General features: G+C 28.7%; 2 protein-coding genes across 4 annotated transcripts in view; both read right to left on the minus strand.

Annotated features, from left to right (window-relative positions):
- Positions 1 to 15,767, minus strand: part of LOC105248632 (GTP-binding protein Di-Ras2) — a 70,660-nt gene extending 54,893 nt beyond the window's left edge. For both annotated transcript variants that reach the window (XM_011253529.3, XM_011253528.3), the window contains exon 1: positions 15,480 to 15,767. The gene's annotated coding sequence lies outside the window, so the exon portion shown is untranslated. The remainder of the gene's footprint in view (positions 1 to 15,479) is intronic.
- A 1,473-nt stretch (positions 15,768 to 17,240) lies between these two features.
- LOC105248633 (protein N-terminal asparagine amidohydrolase) overlaps positions 17,241 to 21,601 on the minus strand; it is a 49,350-nt gene continuing 44,989 nt past the window's right edge. For both annotated transcript variants that reach the window (XM_011253530.3, XM_011253531.3), the window contains 4 exons: positions 21,307 to 21,489; positions 20,634 to 20,842; positions 20,265 to 20,426; positions 17,241 to 20,135 (listed from right to left, as the gene is read on the minus strand). In XM_011253530.3, coding sequence (XP_011251832.1) covers positions 20,010 to 20,135; positions 20,265 to 20,426; positions 20,634 to 20,842; positions 21,307 to 21,489 — 680 coding nt within the window. In that variant the 3' untranslated portion in view covers positions 17,241 to 20,009. The remainder of the gene's footprint in view (positions 20,136 to 20,264; positions 20,427 to 20,633; positions 20,843 to 21,306; positions 21,490 to 21,601) is intronic.

Below are 21,601 nucleotides of genomic sequence, written 5' to 3' on the forward strand. Positions count from 1 at the left end.
GATATCAATAATATGTATAACATTAAAATTCAATACTCAATATGTATGTATACTGGGTGCCCAAAGATAAATGTTATTTAAAATAATATCCAAATTGTTGATTTTATGAAATAATGATAGAAGCGATTATTATTATTATTTATTCCTGTTATTGTTGACTTTGCATCCATCTATCGTCTATTTATCTCTTTCGTATACTAATCATTCGATTAATGGATTAACAACGTCATATGATATCAAAAGTTTTACTTATCGCGTAACCCATACGATATTTCAAATAGCGGAAGTATGCAAGTCGCATTTCATACAAATTCCAATAATCATTCGTGCGTACTTTTGCACAATGATATTGTTCGCATACGTAACGTTTTATGTTACTTTGCGCCAATCCATTTCAAGCATTCCAGAATGTTTAAATGTATAAAACAAAATCTTATTTCTTTATATTTATTATTGAGATATAAGCATTGCGTCGATAGAAATGTTTTGTCGATTTCACATAAAAAGATTTTTTCAAAATATTTGCAATCATATTTGCAGTACATATTATATCATAAATAACTACAATTTTTGGATTTAATAAAAATACGTAAATTGTAAAATGCAGAACTCAATAGCTTAATCTATAACTGTATAAATATACTACACAATAGAAATGTTTTATCGATTTCACATAAAAAAATTTTTTCGAAGTGTTTGCAATCAGTACATATTATATCATAAATAATACAATTTTTGAAGGATTTAATAAAAATATGTAAATTGTAAAACGCAGAACTCAATAGCTTAATCTATAAATATATTACACAATAGTACTGAATTAATTTAGAGTATTCATAAGAGTATTAAATCATTCAAATTATTATTAATGGAATAATTTGCAATCTAATGAAATAGCATTATATGGCATTGCAAATTGTATATATGTATACATAAAATATTTGATGATAATAGTTGGTTGCGATGTGAAATGGTACAGGAAAATTCAATTTCTTGCACTTATAAATTATTTGTGAAAATGTTTCGTCTCTCTTTACATCACAGTAAAATTCTTCTCTATTCGAGATATTAAGTATTATTTCAACAAGTTCGAATTTAACTATTAAATTGTAATATATTGAAAATAAAAGAGAGAAAAACGGAGAAAGAGAAAATTATTCTCATACTTCTGCATGCGGTCCGGGATGAATGCGATCGTTTCCCTCGCAGTAGTGCAGAAATGCGAAACAATTCGCGCATTTGGTGGTTGAATGCTTTGTCTCGTTCTTCACGTCCCTCGGTATACCATTCGAACACTTTAAAGTGGCTATACTCTGATGCAGAAAAATGCATCATGTGGAATCACGCGATAAGCTCCAGCAATACATCCCACTTTATGTTACATAGTTTCATGTACTACAATAAGCATTAAATATGACCATCTGGATTTTCAGATTTAGTGCGATATATATGTGACGTCTGTAGACTAATAGATAGTGCAAATCTTGTATCGATATTTCACCGATAAAAAATATATATGTGTCATTAAAAGTTTCTATTAAATTTTATAATATTTAAATGCTAAATTTAGTATTGAAAGAATGAGAGAAATATGAGAGAGAAATAGAAGAGATATAAAAAGGTATGAAAAAACAGAACGGAAAGTTCTAAACAAAAGTTGAATTATAACTTGAATTATTAAGTACACCTCATGATAAATAGCAATCAAAATAGGTACTGAAATTGGCATGAATATTGAAAGTGCTCACTTCTCTCTCTCTCTCTCTCTCTCTCTCTCTCTCTCTCTCTCTCTCTCTCTCTCTCTCTCTCTCTCTCTCTCTCTGGTGCTAATAAAAATTCATTTATTGAAAGTGCTCACTTCTCTCTCTCTCTCTCTCTCTCTCTCTCTCTCTCTCTCTCTCTCTCTCTCTCTCTCTCTCTGATGCTAATAAAAATTCTTATTTTATATGTATAAATATAACGCAAATTATCACATTATTTGCACTTGTACTATCTGTGTTTTTTTATCTTTAAGGACGTAACTTTTCGAAAATTTTATTAGACTGATAATCGAATGAGGTGAGTTGCTGTGAGAGTTTAAGTTCTTAATACAGGCTATCGTATTAACTCTCCGAGAATATCCAATAGAAGCGCACAGGTCAAACATTTCCTGCGAGATAGTATCTAAAACTTACAATTAGCTAATACAATTTCAAATAATTCTATACTTCTGAGATACGAGAAAAGCATTACAAATATAAACTTAATCTTACGTATTATGGTTTGTCAGCAAAAATACGTCGAGAAAAGTTGGTAATATGAGTTAAAGTAACTCTATTTATACTATTCTAACTTTAAAATGTTAGCAGTTACATTCAGGAAGTAAAACTGATTATAGAAATGTGATAGACAGAATGGAAATTGTTGCTTTTTCTTAGGACTGCTTTCCTGAATTTTACACTCTGAGAACAATTTTCATGTCATAATTTAATAATTACTTCAAATATTAAATATAGATAGTTGCTTTGCAATTTTTAGTACATATATATTATACATATACTATATTATACATGCAACTGAAACTGTTAAAAAAAAAGATGTTTAGATTACATCTTTTATTTCTACGTTGGGAAACGTGAAAAAGCAAAGAAAAAAAATTAATTTTTTCAAAGTGAAATAAAAAGACCCTGAAAATTTATATGTAGTGAAGAAAAATTTATATGTAGTGGAGAAAAAGTATCACAAAGCGGAAGCAATTTTCAATGCATCTCTAATGTAACCGGAGAAGCTGACGGAGATCGCGAAAATGTCATCACGAAGACAATTTCATGCATCGATTGTAAGAAAATAACTGAAACATAATAATCTCAAAAATAACAAAAATATTGAACGAAGAAAAGTAAAATGATAGGTTAAATCGCGTATGAATCAAATATTGCCAATATGTTTGGAAAAATATACCGTATGGAAAAAAAAATAAAAAATGTGCCCAAAGGAAATTGTTTACTCTCCTCTATCATTCTTCTGTCTTTAGCACAGAATTTTCAAGCTAAAAGAGATTGCACTTTAGTTCGAAATTTTCAGCGAAAAACGTAGTTAAATGAATAAGAAAATATCGTCTATATAAAAATTTTCGAGAGTTTGAGACAAATTTCAATGTTTAAATATCTGCAGAGAGTGTTAAAAATTTATTTAATAAATATTTGACAAATATTTTTTTTAAATATTCATTTATTTAAAAAAAATTTAACTTTTCTTCATTAATATGGAGCTTAAAAATTATCAAAATGAATATAGAATAATCATATTGTAAGAAACGATCTTTTGAAAAGTTTTTCGATAAAAATTCTATTTTACAATTTTGTGAAAATTTTCTCAAATAAAATCGATTTGTTTATTGGATTCGCTATTTTCCTACGGGCATATCTTGCAACATTGCGAGAGTGTTAGTGAGAACGTAATCTCTAATCGCATTTGCTCATCAATACGATAGGAACATCGCTGTGACTTGACAAGTGCAGAACATTATTTGCTATACAGGATTAACTCTAATCTGCTTCTTTCAAGTCCGACAAACCATAATCAATTGACGTTTATCAAAATCGATTGCAGCTTGCAAAGTCAAACGCTCTGCAGCGACATTCCTTTCTTAAAGGATTGTTGTAATTAAGAATTGTTGTAGTTAAGAATTCTTCTGCTTTTTTTCTACAAAGAAATTACACTTTTCAGATTTTTCTTCTGTTACATATATGTGGAGCAATATATTGGATTGATCAAAAAAATGTCCGATTTCTATAGTTGAGATGAGTTTTAATATAATTTAATATATCTATTCACTTATATATATATATATATATATATATATATATATATATATAATATAAAAGAACCGGTTATGAAATAAAACTTTATTTACGATTAATAGTAGCGAGATGGTAGTGTGAGATACAATAGTATATTGATCCACTTGATAGATGTATAGTATACTTTAATGCGGTGTTCACTAGAGTTGCAGAATATTGTCCGATTCAACCATCGGCTTCCTTCTTTCTCTGAGTGTTTTTGCTGACCGCACTATCGATGTTTTCCTTTTTATCGAGAAAAACCTTAATAATCATGAAGAAAATTCGAAGAAGCTGGTGGTAGTTATTACTTGTACTTTACGAAATTTTTTTGTGTAAATACCTATTCAATAAATGTTTAGTGTGCAATAAATCGTTTGAAGCAACTAGCTGCTGTTTTAATCAGATAATATAGACAAAAATGATCTCGGACTCATGTTATTTTTGTAATTAATAAAAAGTCATGAAAAAATAAACACTTAAAAATTAACAAAGAGTCATAGGAAAATTTGCTTTTAAAATAACTATCATATATATATGAAGATTATTAATCCATTTATCAACTGTTATTGATATAATGGTTTTCTTGCGTTTTATTTCGTATTTTATATTTTATGATGCGTTTTTGATATTTCCCAATATTTACTATATTAGATTACAATATATTTTGATTTAATATTTATCGTATCCTATGTAAGATACTGTCAAAGGAATTATAAAAGAAAATAACAAAAGATGCTATTTTCATTAAAACTTAAAATTATGTGATCAGTTTCTCATGTTCATATATATTTTCCTCTCGAGAATTTCTAGTTCCGTGAAATTTCTTCTCCGAACGGGGGTCCTGTTTTTTTAAATTAAAAACCGATAGTATTACAAAAGAAACTGTACAATACTGTACAATATGAAGTTTATGGGGAATTATCGAATGACGTATGTACAGCTCTTTGTTATCATTTCTATTGTAAACAAGTTTTGCTTTTTTTAACAATGTGCAGATCGACATTAATTGCCGGCATTCTCATAATCCGATTACAAGTGATAATCTTGAAAAGATTGCCTATAGACTAACCATTAAATAGGTATCTCGTTTTCACAACTATTCAAGCTCGTCGTGATTTGGTCAAGAGATGAAATAAAACGTAACCGCAATAATCTTTTATTGCGCACATAACGCTATTAAAGCAAACGTACAAAAATTGTGGCTTTATATTAAATTATATCGTTCATAAATCTAGCCAATCTGTACAATTAAAATTCATTGTACGAAATTAAATCTCATAAACGAATAACATATATATACATAAAAAAATAAGTTGAAATTACAGTGTTATAAGAAACGAGTAATAAAATACGTAAATAATAATACATTATAACGAGTATAAAATACGTAAATATTAAATTATATATAAAAGCTAAGTATATGCAAAATGTAAGATACTTTATAAAAAAATGATATAAAAAATTTTAATAGGCATGCAATATTAATTGTGTCGTATGAAGAATGCTATATTAATTGATCCAAGTGCTATGGTATAAATTTGCATAAAATAGTCACCTCGATTTGATTGCATTATTTTGAAATTGGATCTGTTGGTCTAAAAACATATCGTGTATGTTTTAGATACGTATTCGTCGATTAATCTTCTCTCCACATACTATGTGTATTAAATTTTTACTTAAAAGTCTTTTTTATTGAGTTTGTCTTAACATCGCGAGCGATCGAATAATCCAATGGAAGTCAATCAAGAATGAATCGATTGGATATGTCTCGTTGTTCTCGTTCGTCGTTGAATACTTTGACGGTAAACGAAGATGCATATCGGACGATTCACGCGTGAATTCGTTATTAAGTCAAAATGTATCAATGCGGCAGAACGTACATGTAGCGGCGTGTGTTTAATTAAAAGCGTTTGAGCGTGGACGGCGTTTTCGTTACGAAGAAACATTTTTGCATCAATAAGGCCTTTCACTGGGCCTAGTGAAGCGAATAAAAAACTTTTCTATCGATTTTCCTTGGCGACGCACAATGGTGCGAACGAGAAAAATCTCTGAATATTTACAAAAAAGAGATCTATATCTAAAAAATATAAAAATATATGTGTATATCCAAATACTTAAAAATATACAATTATTGACAAATAAAAAAATATGATAAAAAAATTGTGAAACATATGTATATTTTACAAGAGAAATAAATACATGTACAATTCAAGAAATCTATTAAATTTTGATATAGGTTTTAATATATATATAGAAAATTATATATAAAATAATAAGATATATTTAGTAAATATTTCTCTAAGTATTACAAATAAATTTCTTTCGTTAGTACACATACACATTGCGTATTTTTATCAATTCGTTAAAAAATAAATAAATAAATAATTAAGCAAATAATAATTAAATAATTATATATAACTAGACGTGTTATAAATAATTAAAATTAAAAAATTAAAGAGCAATCAAAATAAATAATATAATTTAAATTGACCAAGAAAATAAAAGAAAAAAAATTCGAGATTTCGCTTTCTAAATCTTTTTTAGACGTCACCACTATGCAATAGCGGTGATAGCAGTTTTCTATTTGCGAAGAGGTAGTTTGTCCACCCTCCCGAGAGAGTACGTTTTTTTCGCAGCCGGTGTTTTTTCTCACCCTCTTTTATTCGTCCACCAGGGCAACCGTTGAATAATTTTCGCATTTCAAGCTGCCACACGTGCTGTCGATCCATCTCGAAACAATTACAAAGAACCAACATCTCGTTCTTCAGAATAATATAAAAAAGGCTGTACTTCAGATTGCAAACATGCAATGAATTCTTTAAACATAGGGATGACTTGAATTAAAATAAAACGATTTCAAAAGAACATTGCATATTATTTTGCAATGTCCTTATTCTATGTTCTTATTCCGTTCTTATTCATATTGCATGTTACTTTTTGAACTTTATAGTAATATATAATGTGTAATATAGAAAAAAGATTATTTTCAACGAAATATAATAAAATAAGAAAATATTTAAAAACCTTTCATATATTTTATTATGTTTTTTATTATTTTATTGTTATATAAAAATGTTTAACTTTAAAAGTATAATTTTATATTAATTATGTATTAACGCGTATTACTATTTTTAAATGTACGGAGATTGAAAAATAAACATTATACATCAGTATTTATACGCTTTATTTTTTCAAAAAATTTTTTGAAGTCATTGAGATGCAGAATGCCAAATACTAAAACAAACCGAAATCAATCGGCAAAACAAATCGGTAAATTATGAATAAGAGGATTTGTTTCACACGTTATGCTCTTTTATGAGAATTCTCGAGCAATTTTATCGGTTAGTTCCTTTTATGTTAGCCTGAAAAATTCTGCGTACGCGACTGCGATCGCCTATGCTCAGAGGAATTTCAATATATCTCAATAGAGACGAATAACTGGCGAGAAAACGTTTTCATATTTGAATTGCACTTACATAGATTCTCGTACTGTCGCTCGCGGCGGATGAAAACTATTGTTTCTATCTCTGTGATATTTGCGCTTTCAGCAATGTGCGCTACTTTAATTAGCAATTTGCACGGTTAAGCATTTACTCGCGAATTGTTATTGCAAAACATTAATTGCATTAATTGTATTACTGTTAATTGTATCCTATATTACGGAAACATTATAAAGCAGTTGTATCAGTATCAGTAAAAAAATAAGTATCAAATTAAAAATATTAAATCTCCTAGAATTTTGCTTTTACTCGCAAATTCATAATTATTGTACAGAGATTTTGTGTTTCGTTATCTCTCTCTTTGTTTTGTATTATTTTAAGAGAGGAAATATTCTCTATTGCACATAAGAAATAGCAGCATAAAATGAAAATTTTTTAGATGTATATATAATGTGAAATGATGTCACAGACAGAAATTATAACACGTGCATGTGCTTTTTTAAAATTTACATTTTTCTAGAGCGCTGAATTATTTTCTAAAAATTAAATAATATAATTTTTTAATATAATTGACTTTTTTTAAAGATTTTAAATATATGTTAAACTACATATATATATTCTAAATATATATAAAACGATATGCTTAAGCAAGTTGAAGTTTGCCTTTATTAATAACTATGATCAAAATACGGTTATCCAAAATTTCACTTTTGTGAATAAATAAAAATTTGATAAAGTTTATTCTTATCAAAAATGTCATTAATTGTTAATAGTAAAAACATAAGATTATCGGAAAAGACCTCAAGTTAATCTATAGAATAAAAGTTCATTCTAAATTTTTTTTTGTGATGGATTAAAAATATTTAGTTATTTAAATGTAAAAAGCTTTATGACCAAAATATTTAATTCAATAAATGTTATATGCAATAAAGTTGTTCACATGATAAAATTACATACAATAGAAATATGGATGGATCATTTAGATCTTTGTTAATTGATAAATTTGAATTGAAAATACTCTTGATACTCTCGAGTTTTTATTTCTAATTGAGGTCTTCCATTCACAATCAGCTAACGCATTCATTATTTCAATTTTTCACATACATATTCACATGCTATTTATAAAATTTCGCGTTTTAACATATGTCGAGAAAACATGATAAAAATTTGAAAGATAGAAGGAAAGATATTCTGCTAATGAATAATTAAAGTTATATACTTTTTAGAATGTGCTCGATATTTGTAATGTGTGTGTTTAAAAATTATTTTGCATTATAGGCAAATCACGTGTGGTTCAACATTATGTCATATTATATTTATATAAAATAAATTTAAATTTTCTAATACGAAAACTATATTTTTTTTTAGTGAAAGGATTAACAAATATGTATATAACAATGTATATAAGATTGCAATGTGCTAAAATGACATTCTTGATGGCCTTGACCCTTAAAATTGATCATTTATTCTATAAATTTCTTTTCTTTGGCCATTCGCTTGTTACGACATGCTCGTTTGTCGTGAAGAGAAGAAAGTCCGTTCTCTCGTAATGAGCAGCGACAGTCTCAGATAATTTGTCGAATTTTTTTATTGGCCTACTTTTTTAAAAACTATATTACATACTAAAATGAAAATGTGTACGTAAACTATAAGAATATTAAAATATTAGTTTTCTCAAAGATATTTTAACAAATAATATATTTATAATTTTATTTAAAAAATGTATATATAGATATAATTCTTTGTCTCAATCATTTAAAAGCAATAAAATGAATCTTTAAAAAGTTGATTTTTAATAAAAGTTTGTTATATTTATTGTTTTTGCTTTTAGGATTATATTCTTAGATTATAAAAAGAATTGAAAAATTTATCTTTTATTTTATAACTGAAAATTATTTGATTATATTAAAAAAACAAATTTTTCTTTTATTTTCCAAATTAAAGAAATCTTGTTATGGTAAGAAATAAAAAAATAAATTTTAAGGTGTGTTAAAATGTAAAAGATAAGAATATATTGTAATGTACAAACTAATTTACAATATAAATACATATTATATAAATTAATATCAAAGCCAAAGAATTAGGTTCTCATATTCTTTTTTTTATTCTTTACTCGCAATTATGTCTATATAAAAACTTATGTATAATTTAAAAAATTAAAAATGAAAAATTTTCGCATTAAATTATTATTTCCATAATGTTCAATCAAGAGTGGAGAATTGACTGATTATTAAACTTTTTGTCAATTTTTTATTTTTATAATGTAAAATGCAATATATGTTGTAGTATGAACTTCAAGAAAATAGCGTATATTCAAATTTAAATTTTTTTACTTTAAAAATTATCTCAATAAAATGCGGTTTGTACTTATTAGACCGCGAAATGTCTGCCGGTTATAGGCCATCTTTTCATTTAAAGAGAGAAGTCGAGAGAAGTCTGAGGGAAAATTTCTGAATGAATCTCATAAAGAGGAACTTGCACCGATAAAGAGGATGGAAAAAACTTCTCGTTAAATTCAGTTTGTAACTTTAGAATACTATTGGTGAACCGTTTCACGATCTTTATGACATTTTTAGGGGGATATTATCTTGATGAATATTTTCATAACCACAAACAATTATATAAAATATTAATCTTCGCGCCACAATTGATTGATTAAAAATGATTAATAAAAGGTGAATGTAAAATATTCCGTATACCAGATAAATTTCTATTTCTTTTCATAATTCTTTTTTCAAAATATGAATAGTTTTAATCAATTTTTTATTTTTAATCAATTTTTTATTTTTAATCAATTTTTTATTTTTAATCAATTTTTTTATTTTTAATCAATTTTACTTATTGTTAATATCAGATTTACTTAATCGTTTGATGAATTTGAAAAATATTTTTTTAAATGTAATTTTACATATTTTTTTAAATGTGTAATCTTTATTTTATCAAAATATAAAATTTTTAATATCTTATAAAAATTAATAATAACACTTATTAATAAACTTAAAATAAACTTAATAATAAAACTCATTATTTTTTCGTTAAAGTATTTAAGTACTTTAATATTTTGTGTAGCATTTTCTATACTTTATTTAATTTAATTATTAAAGGTAAAACCTTTTATCTTTTTATATCTTTCTATACACATAAATTGTTAAGTTCTTGTCCTGAAATTTAAGCAGATTATTGAGTATATATTTCATTAAATCGTAGATATCTTTAATCGGAAATCGGATTCCAACTTAATTTACTTTGCGATGTATAGTAGTTCAAAGATGTCTTCATGATTGACTTTACGTTCTGAACTTTCGCATCTGGACGACGACGTTATGTCATGTCAGAACAATTTAATCCATTGTCGTTCTAGAATTGACAAGCACTATACGATAGATTTATGAATCGAAAATATATTATATCTTAAGAAATATCGTATTATTTATACTCGTGTTTTATGTATCTTGTTTATATTATTCTAAATTTATGTTGTCGTAATTTAATCATTACAGACGCGAGGGGGGGGGGTATTACTGAGTGTTGCTAAAACAGCATCGAGTTTCAAAGCTTTCATTCAATTTATCGCAAATTAAGAAGCATCCCGAGAAAGCTTTTGTTACGAAGATTACTGCATTCTCGCTTGTGCTCGAAAGAATGGAAATGAGAAACTGTAAAAGATTAAAGAGAAATGTCTATTATTTCATGAATGATTGCAAGTAATTCAATTCTTTGAAAAAATGATATGTAACAGTAAATTTATAGCGATATTTAAATACCATGAAACTTGTAACTTTTTATTAATGATGAAAGAATCTCAGTCGCGCGATATTTTGTTTTCGTTTTCGATAATCAATCTTTCAGAATAAGAGTGTCAAAACAACACAACACATGATAATTAATAATTTGTTTATAATACATATTCATATAGTTAAAAACATATAACATAAAACTGTTTTAAATGTAGCGGATAGTTTTTAAAATGCATGATAATATATCGAACAATAATCCATATGTTAAGATCATTTTCTCGAGATAAATCAATCAGCTTTACAAAGGTCACAGTTACATGTCCAGCAAACTTCCTTTCATTACGAGTCAAAACCTTTCTTACAGATAATTCCACAAAGTTAACTATCTATAGGTCAAAGTGTCTATAATTCTCCTCCACTGTTATAAGAGAAAATTATTATTTTATTTATTCTTACACAAAACGTGAAACCATTTATTATCATGAATATTAATCTTTAATTTAATTTATTCGGTTTCTTTATCGATAGAAAAGAATTTAAATTTCTCTCTCTCGACATAGTTATTCAATAAAACTTTTCTCTACAACTCAACTGAAGTGAATTTAAATAATTATTTCAATCATTTAATATCGTAGTAATTTAATTATTATTATATAATTATTTCAATCATTTAATATCGTAGTAATTTAATTATTATTATAATTAAATCACTACGATATTAAATTATTGATAAGAGATTTCTTATTATTTAATCTCCCAGAAACTTTATCATATTCACAATTATTGTCTATCGCTTATAAGCTTGAAATTATTAGTATAAGCACTTATTAGGTAAGAATAATTAGTATCTTGACATTTTAGTAGAAATCAGAGATTTAAGGCATTAGAGAATCAATGAAATTAGAATGTCTTAAAGAAAAAAGACGGTAGACGGAGAAAATATAAGCCATTAACTTTTTCTTTCCGTGGCAGTGCTTCTTTATCTATAAAGTAAAAGAAAATAATTGAAATCATCTGATTGGTCGGCTAAGAATAATATAAACAAAATTTATCTTTCCTTTATTCTTTTTTTTATTGACATTATCATCAGAATATCAATAAATGCGCTAATAAATCTCCGAGAAGTAGCAGTTAATACGTCAACGAAGTGGCGATTCTCGTCCTCAAGAGGACAAGAAGCGCACCGGGGCGAGCAGGTACAAGTTGCGCCGCAATAAAGCGAAAGGTGAAATCGCTCTTGAAAGTCGATTACTCGCTTCCTGCCTCGGAAAGAAGAAAGTGGGCGGCGTTCGCGGGGGGTTCGCCCCTTTAATCCGATTAAATACGTCATTCCTGCTCTACGCTCTTCTATATAACAAGTTAGCATGAGGAAAACGCGAAGCTAGCATTATCGATCTCGGATCAGCCTGCTTGTTCCACTTTGCAACGACTGAGTTACGTCTCTCTTTTGAACCACGATCGAAGAACCATCGCCGACAATAATCGCTCCCTCTACGATATATAACAATGTCGATGACCGAGATAAAAAAAAATAATATCGCGTGCATGCCCCCCCTCGCAAGCGCGAGAATAGGCGATCATCATTTGATGCGGCGCGTCGATAAACTGGCAGATAAAAAGATAGGCTCGAGAGACGTTTTAATAGATCGTCGCCCCCGCGCGACAGAAGTAAAGGGCAGGTTCGTAAATTGCGAATGGCGAAACTTGATCGCGACCAGAAGAATTTATCGCAATTGATCTGCGGAGTTTATGACACATCGCGGATAGTCCGCGGATAGTCTTTAATTGCTCATCTCCAGAATATTAGCGACGAGTATCGGAAAAACAATTATTTTGTTTCTCGCCACAAAAAATATGTAAAAAATATTTTGTTCTTTGACGTATATGAAGTTTTCAAATAGTTATTTTATTATTTATATTTATATCCATAAAAATAAAATATATTAACAATATAAATAAAATGAGTCACATAAATAATTAAATGAAAAGAGAAAAGAATTCTAATCTTGACAAGATAATAGAAGAAAATTTTTACATGAACTTTGTTGCATGTATTTTTGCATTATTTTTATGGTTCTTTTTTTAGCTTATTTTCTAATACATTGTTTTATATTAAATATATATGAATCGTTTCCTTCAGAAGTCTGACAAAAATATTATTTTAATACTTAAACAAGAAAGTAACGATATTTTTATCTATAATATTAATATAAAAGCTTATATTTAAATATTAAATCAATTAATACATGAAATAAAATTTATACATAAGTACGCAAAATAAACGAAATAGGAAAAATAATGTCGAAAAAAATCTATCATATCATATATATAAAATCATTTATCAATGTCTACGATCTTATGAAAAAGTATAGGAAAACCTCACAATTCTTGTTTCTACATTAATTTCTGTCTATTTATACTGAATAATAATTAAATGAATTATTTTATTTTATTTTTTTTAACACACTTTACTTTTATAATTATAGAAAAGTATCTTCTCAGTGATTTTTTAATTTGAGATCTTGATATTGCCTATAAGTATTAAAATTAGATGAAAACACATACAAAGTCCATTTGAAATTATATAAGAAACGAGCACGTATGTGTGTATGTATTGGTCTTATTTATTTCAGATATCTAAGATTTAATTCACGATGAATTTTATTTCAATTCAAAGTTTTAATTCAAACAGCTTTAACATTCCGGCGCGCGCCGAAATTTGTTTTAATTTAAATAAGAAATGTTCTGCTACTATATAAAAATATGCTTTATAATTATATATTTAGAGCGTATAATTATATATTTTAGCGTGGTTGTTGATGTTTTAGATTTCTCTTTCATCAACCTTCGCTTCTTTACAGATACATCGATCAAGAGCAAGAGTTAAATCAGGAGGAACACCCTGTTTGTCATTTCTAAGAAATAAGATGGTCGATTACAATCTTCAAATCAAAACGACACGAAGATTTGCAATTAGCTAAGATTAGCTCTAGGAAATAATGTGGTTTTCCAGCAACCGATATTTTACGATTTCCTCTTTGCTTCATGAGAAGTTTACGATCAAAGATATTGATCATTAGCGCCTTCTGAAATTAATACCGTCCTCAAGCGATAAAGGCAAATTGAAGAAAAAATCCTTTTTTTTTTAGGAAATCTGCATAAACATTAATTTTTCGAATACAAAGATATAATATAAAAATCATATAAATTATTCAATAAAATATATTATAAAATTTTAGAATATACTTGAAAATATAAATTCTTACAGCAAAGCTGTATATATATTGTATATTAAGAGTATTGTATTATTTTTCCCCCAATATAATTATTTCAATTAATATTGTTGAATTATTATCTCTATATTTACTATAACTTGTCGAGAATTTCTTTAATTTTTTGAGAAGGAAAAATACATATAATAGTTATAGAATTTTTCATTTTACGTCGAAAATTTGCTTTCAACATTATTTTAGCGCTACTCAATTAAGCGATGCGACTCACGATTTATGCGCAGCAAAAAGTCGCGTAGTTTAACTAACACGTTACGTAAATATCATTATTCTTCTTTCAATTCCATTTACGAAGAGCAGCTGCTTTCGACATAATGGAGTTACTACTGAGAACTGCGGGAATGCTCGTATATTTCGTAACGAAATCATTCGTTCATCATTTACTGACTGTAGAAGTGAGAATTTCTTTACATTAAAATCAATTAATGCTTGTTAAAATAAACTTCCACATGTATAACAGATCTGTTATTTCAATTTTATTAAAAACGAGTTTATATAAAATAAATATTCCAGCAATCATCTTTAATGCATTTATTAAAAACTCGAACTATTACTAGTTTATTAGTTTGACGCATTGAAAATTTGATTCATTGCAATAAATCAAAATATATTATATAATTAATTCAGATTGTGTGCTCGTCCTTAAAGAAAATGTTTTGAGATACATATTTCTCGAACATATATTTGAAAAATGATTGACGTAGAAAAATAGAATTTTGTATCTTTCTTATTTGATGTATCTCATATTGCTTTAGACTTATTGCATTAACAAACTATAAGAGAAAATTCTTTAATCAATTTCTTAGTTCAATCATGTTTTTTTTAATTATATATTATAAATTATTCTTGATTCTTTCTGCAATCCAATCTTAAATATTATACTATTTTTCCAATCACCAAACTAAATTTCAGATTTTATTAAAAGAGGAGAATGTTTGTAAAGATATATTAACTTAAACAAAATTATTATATTATATCAACACGCATCGTTTTGAAACTTTGTTTGGGACAAAATCTGATCCGTGAAAAATTTGATCAATCTCATAACTTATGAAACTTACGAATTCGTAAGTTTCATAAGTTATGAGATTGATCAAATTGATCGCAAACAAGAGTTTGAAAAATTTTTCGAAACAATTTTAATAAAAAGGCCGCATAATGTCTCGAGAGAATGTAATAAAAACTCACCAAGATGAGAAAAGGGCGCTCTCCCGGGATTTGCTCGAAATGTAATATGCCGAAAAACGTGGCGCGTCTACGACGAGCGGAAACGCGGAAGGGGTCGTCCTCGATTCGACGACGAAACGGCACTGACCGTGTCAGACGAAGCGCTTGATGTCGACTACTGCGAGTCGAGCCGAGTCACTTTTGAGGAGTCTGCGCAGCGTCGTCCATCACTACTCGCGGATTCTCCTACCTTCAGCCACATTTCTTCCATTTTTCCTCACGATTTTCTTTTCTTCCCTCAAATATTTGGGAGATTTAGAATATTCAGTAATAGAAATATATGTGAGTGTGATATTTTTTCCGTGAGAAATTGAAATTTGTGTCTCCAATCTTCTCGAATTAATCCTAGGAAATAATTTAATAATAAGTATTGTATCTTTTTTAAATATTATTAATATAATTAATGTAAAATGAGATATTCAATTTCTGTTATTTCAAAAATTTAATAGAAATTTTAAAGCTAGAAAATGATCAAATTGACTGCGACACTATGTCGACAGAAAGGAGAAAGCGAGAGATAAAGAACTCAGTATTAAGGCTTGTATATAAAAATGCACTTTTTTGAAATTATTTTTTGCAACTAATTTCAATATCACCGTAAAGTTGAGTAGCTTTACAAATCCAAAAGCATCCGAGAATGCTTCAAGATTCTTCTCTGCAACTTAATCCTTCCAGTAAAAGCTCGAAGTTAATCTTTAAAATTTCTAGGAATTATATATTTCTATGAATATTATTTCTGGATGATCACTTTTCAACGCAATTATCAACTTCTCACTGTGGATTCTGGATTCTATGCCGCAACCATGTCGAAAGACTTTGTAAGTCACTCATAACAAACTTTCCGGAAGTTCCCTTCCGCTGACAATCAAGCAACTCGTATAACTTTCAGGAAATAGGAAACAGATTGCACACACACATATAAGCTATTGATGTTGAATGAAATATATGCGTCAAGTTCTATTATTAGCGATGCGAACATATCTAATAAAAAATTTTTATGTTACATAAATTTTAAATTTTTAAAAAATTCAATATTCAAGAGAGAGAGAGAGATTTCAAGATTTTAGATTTAATTGAGAGATTAAAATACACAACTTTTAAACGATTTTCTCTGCTAAACTAAGACAATGAATCTAAAGTATTTAATCTTACTTATTATTTAGTTTGTCTTTACATGCTTCGTTAATTAAATTGCTTCTATAATCCAACTATAATATTAATTACAGTTCTCTCAAAGATAAAAAATATTGTATACTATGTCTTAATATAATTGTGCATTAAAACATAACGTTATTCATTACAATTTTTCATTTTCTGGAATAAAATTGAAAATTAATTATTATACAAACAGTTATCTCTATTGAAATCGATATTTGATACTCACTATTATGTAACCATAATACGCGAGTACTTTCTTCTTGCGGTATGATAGTGTTTCGCGAGTTTCACGGTACTTACGTAATAGTTTACAACATACTACGTAACAATCCGCAACTTTGTTAACAACTTTGTTTTTACCAGTTTCTGTTCGACAGTTTCTCAAGCTGAACGTATAGAATATGCGTTATTCACTTCGCAATTAAATCACTAAGGGGATTGTTTATCACGGAAATCACGCCAAATCAGGAGGATGCATTCTTTTTAACGATGGATTATAATCAGTTATGGTTGTCATTTTGAATATTTGATTTGATGCGATGTTGTGAAATAATATACACGACGTTGCTTTAATCTAGCATTTCGTTTATTGTATAAATATATCACCAAATAAAATATTATGTAGTAAGATTGCGTTTGCGTAACGCGAGAAAGAATGCGAAGGAGATCGAACGGGAACGCTATTGTAAGAACGAGGCCGAAGATAAGGAAAAAAAAGAGTGCGCTCGATAAAAGAACGTATATAAAAAAATATATATATGTAACTGTACCGGGAAGTTTCTATGAGCAAGCAAGAAAAGCCATATATTCTCCTGCCAGAAGCAACAAAGTAAGTGGCAAACCACCCGCTACACTTCCTCCACTCATGCAGATCGAATGGAAAGGAAAAAGAAGATCGTGTGTTCGATCCTGAGAGCTTCATCGTCGCGAGTGCATTCGCTATTTTACATAATATAGTAAAAATATATCTCTTTTCGATCTCTAGAAAATATCATTATCGTTATTAGCAGTATCATGATCATCGTGTCATCATTATATCATCATCATTATTATTATTAATATCAACTTTAATTAGCTTATGTATCACTAGACAATGAAATATTGTGAACGCATCTTTCTTTTATGTACTGAAACTTCGAGACCATAGCCGTAGAAGTAATTTCATATTTACTTTTCGCTATATTTACTTTTAAAATATCATTTAAAAAAATGATACATTCATTTTAAAAGACAAGGAACGATACATAGAATTTTTTGAATTTCTTCTGCTATGAAAATTGCGTTCATATAATGAAATACATGAAACCTTTTTTATATATGGCTGCGGAACTGTACTCTCGAGCACAATCCAGAGAGTAATTACCTTCCCGCTTAATCAATGAATTCACAGGTAAGGGAAGGCCTCGTTTTAATTCTTCGATCGCGATCGCATGTGCTCGCGCTTTCTAAATAACGATAAAACCTATGTGGGATGTTTACGTGATTTTTAAATTGATCGAAATTGCACCACATTATTATGCATTTATATATTATACTTATAATTAGTGAAATGACAACGATTTTTTCAATTTATCGTTTTATTTGGGATGTTTATTCTATGTAAATGAATTAAACGTGAACGTCCAAATATATGTCTCGCGAATATCGCACATACATTCAAATAATAATTAAAAAAAGATTGGCATTTTCAACATATATGTATGTACGAGAATAAATTAGTAAAAATTTTCGCGAAACATCAATGGCCTTTACTTGATTACTAATCTTTGCTATTTGAAAAGAGATTTTAAAATAACTGTATCGAGGCAGAGGAACTTTCCCTCACCCGACAAGAATTCGGGCACAACCCTGAAAATATTATGTACATTGTCCTCTACTTCATTTCTCTCTATCTTTCGTACAATTTTTTTTGCTTTATTATGGCAAGTACAAAATTATCCTTGTTTGAACTTTCGTAATTCAACTGAAAGAACGAAATAAAAGGAAAAAAAAGAACAATAAATGCTCTTATCTAATTCCATGCACGTGTGCGTAATTCGTGCTGCATCGCGCAGTTAGCATCAAATGTGATTTTCAGTTATTGAATTATGAAGATTGCACATATTGTAAAAGTGAAATAAGTATAGAACAATCGCATTCAATGACTAAATGCGCGATGAGGATACATATTGTTGTTTTATCTGGCGACGATGAAAGTTAATCCGGAGAGAACGTTCAACGATAGAACAATGACTAATAACATTTTGTAACAATGAATCGAATTCGATCGTCCATATACATAACATAAGCATCTATTAAAAAAGAAATTCAACAACATATTAATACGTACAGGCTTATTCATAATGCGCGCTGTATTTTATATCCGCGAATATTGTTTTATATAAATATATCCAAAAGTGCCAGAAGAGAGAGGTATATATTTCCATATGTGCATGCTTTACAAATTTTTTTTTGTTTCTTTTCTTCCTTATAAGATTTCATATATCGTTTTCCAATTTTGAGTCATAAAAGAATAGTCGCCTGGTAAGTGAAAGACGAGTACGATTTAAAAAATTTTTGATATCTAAAAAAGTCTTCATATCAATTTATCTAAAACCTATTTCGATTGTGACGTAATTTATATCGCGATTTGAAATATCTTGCTGTAATATGATAAAAAAATTAATATTAATAAAAATTATATCAATATAGAGGATGTATAAAGAAAAATATGTGTCATAAATATATACACATATAATCTCAGTATCGATAATGCGTATTAAAATTTTCGCATAATTGTTCGTATTTGCCAAAATCACTTCTAATTCATATTTATTTTCCTAGCTTGTACTCTATAATAACAGAGTTAAGCTCTACTCTTTGAATTTAATTTGTAAATATTACAAATCGTACTTGGGTAATATATTCAAAGGCTAATCTGCACTCCAACTTCAATGCGGTTCACGAGATATCTTTCATTGTGAGCAGACATTAAGGCATTAACCTGTGCGCTAATTATGACTGTTTCAATTTATATTCCCACAACTTCTCGGACGTGTTTTTTTATTGAACACAAATAATTGTCAGCCGATAAAAGCTGCAATTATATGTCGACTTCCGTACTTTTCATCAATTATAAATGCGGAATGAATTTTTTAAAACGAATTCATTAGGGCAACAATTCTACGACTGCGATTTTCGAGAAAATGCAGTTTCACATTTCAGTAACTGATTTAAATTCTTATAATTCCGCATGCTTCATTCATCCGCAATTTGATATCGTACTTTATATCATTCGAAAATTTTGCGAATAACTTTCACGCAAACCTTAACCAAATCTGTGATTTATTAAGGTTAATATCGCATCGGCTGCCAGACACCGGTGGTTTCATCCCGGCGATAGTAATGAGGTTTATTATCTCGGAAAACAGTGACGGCTGGAAATTGATTGTCCTGAATATACTTGAGCGTCGCCCGTACCTGAAACAGAAATTTTGTTATTGTCTAGTAATTCGCATGAAACGTGCGCAGTTGGTTTTGTTAATTTATCTTTTTCTTTCGAAATGATTTATAATATTATATATAAAAAAATATATCAATTGGCATTACTTGTGAGACGAAATGTGGTTGTTCTACTTCCGGTGACGTTGACAGATGTTGCAGGATGAATTGATCGGTTTGCGCCAACCAGAGATCCACACCTCGCAAAGGATCATAATTAAACGGACCGATTCTAAGTAATCCAAGACCGCAATCGTATATATCCAGAACCTGTGCATAAATAAGACAAACATATTTAATCTTCTGAAGGAATTGGATTACATAAAATTTGATAGAACTCTCATTTAATAATAAAATATATATTTTATTCATTTATATAAATAATTTGCGAACACGCGAACTATGAGCTCTCTCTTGTACATAGTTAGTGCTAAACTATAAAATACTATTACGAATACAAACGTTGCATACACGCACCTGCTGACCTCCGGTCAATTGTCTGGCGCACCGCAGCGCCTGATCCGGGCCTTTGTCGGGGAAAGTTGCGGGAAAGATCTCACCCGTTTTCACGTTCAACCCGATACCGTAGATCACCGGCCAATGAATCCCGCCTCTCACAGTGGTATTTAGCTCGCCCACACAACATAATGTCAGGTCGATTTCCACTGGTTGTTTATGAAATGCAGCTGAAAACCACATCGATCTCGTTAACATTATAGATGAAACGCGATATTGTAATTTTATTGAATTTTATTTATTCAACTGTCATATCAAAAAAAGTTTCATTTCTATATAATCTAATATTATTTGATCTATATAAAAAATAAAACTTAACACGCGGATATTAATATAGATCATATTAATTTTTATCAAATTAAATTTCGGAAAATGTAATATAAATTCTGTACATGTTCCGTTTAATTTATCCCTTTAATTTATCTCGAACAAAGGGAGAAAATGATTTAATTTTATTACATTTACGAATGAGATAAAGCAGATGTAACTCGGTTATATGTGCAAATGTAATAATTACAAGCTAAAAAAATTTATTTTCAATAGAACAAACTCCAGCATTATTCTATTCTTTCATTTATTTCAGCGTTACTGAGAAAAATTACATATTTAAAAAATTAAGCATGTTTCTACTTACAAAGTATAGTGTAGAATAATTCCTCGGAATAGTTTCGCGGATCGGAGTAACCGCCGACCAATTGCAATTCCAGCCGACCTTCGGGATATCCAAGGGTGAGTTCCGTTACCCTCTGGATCATCGCCACCGCAGCATCTTCTGTTCCAGAGCCGTCAAGATGCGCCAGTGCTGCGGCTCCTGAACCTGAAAACCAGATATTGAGGATCTCTTATGGTACCATGTGCGATTTAAATAATGCATTTAGTTATATAAAAATATGAAGAAAATATGCTTATTTAAAATTATGATTAAACAT

Source organism: Camponotus floridanus, unplaced genomic scaffold, assembly GCF_003227725.1.
Source record: "Camponotus floridanus strain SB8 unplaced genomic scaffold, Cflo_v7.5 scaffold111, whole genome shotgun sequence".
Lineage (NCBI taxonomy): Eukaryota > Metazoa > Arthropoda > Insecta > Hymenoptera > Formicidae > Camponotus > Camponotus floridanus.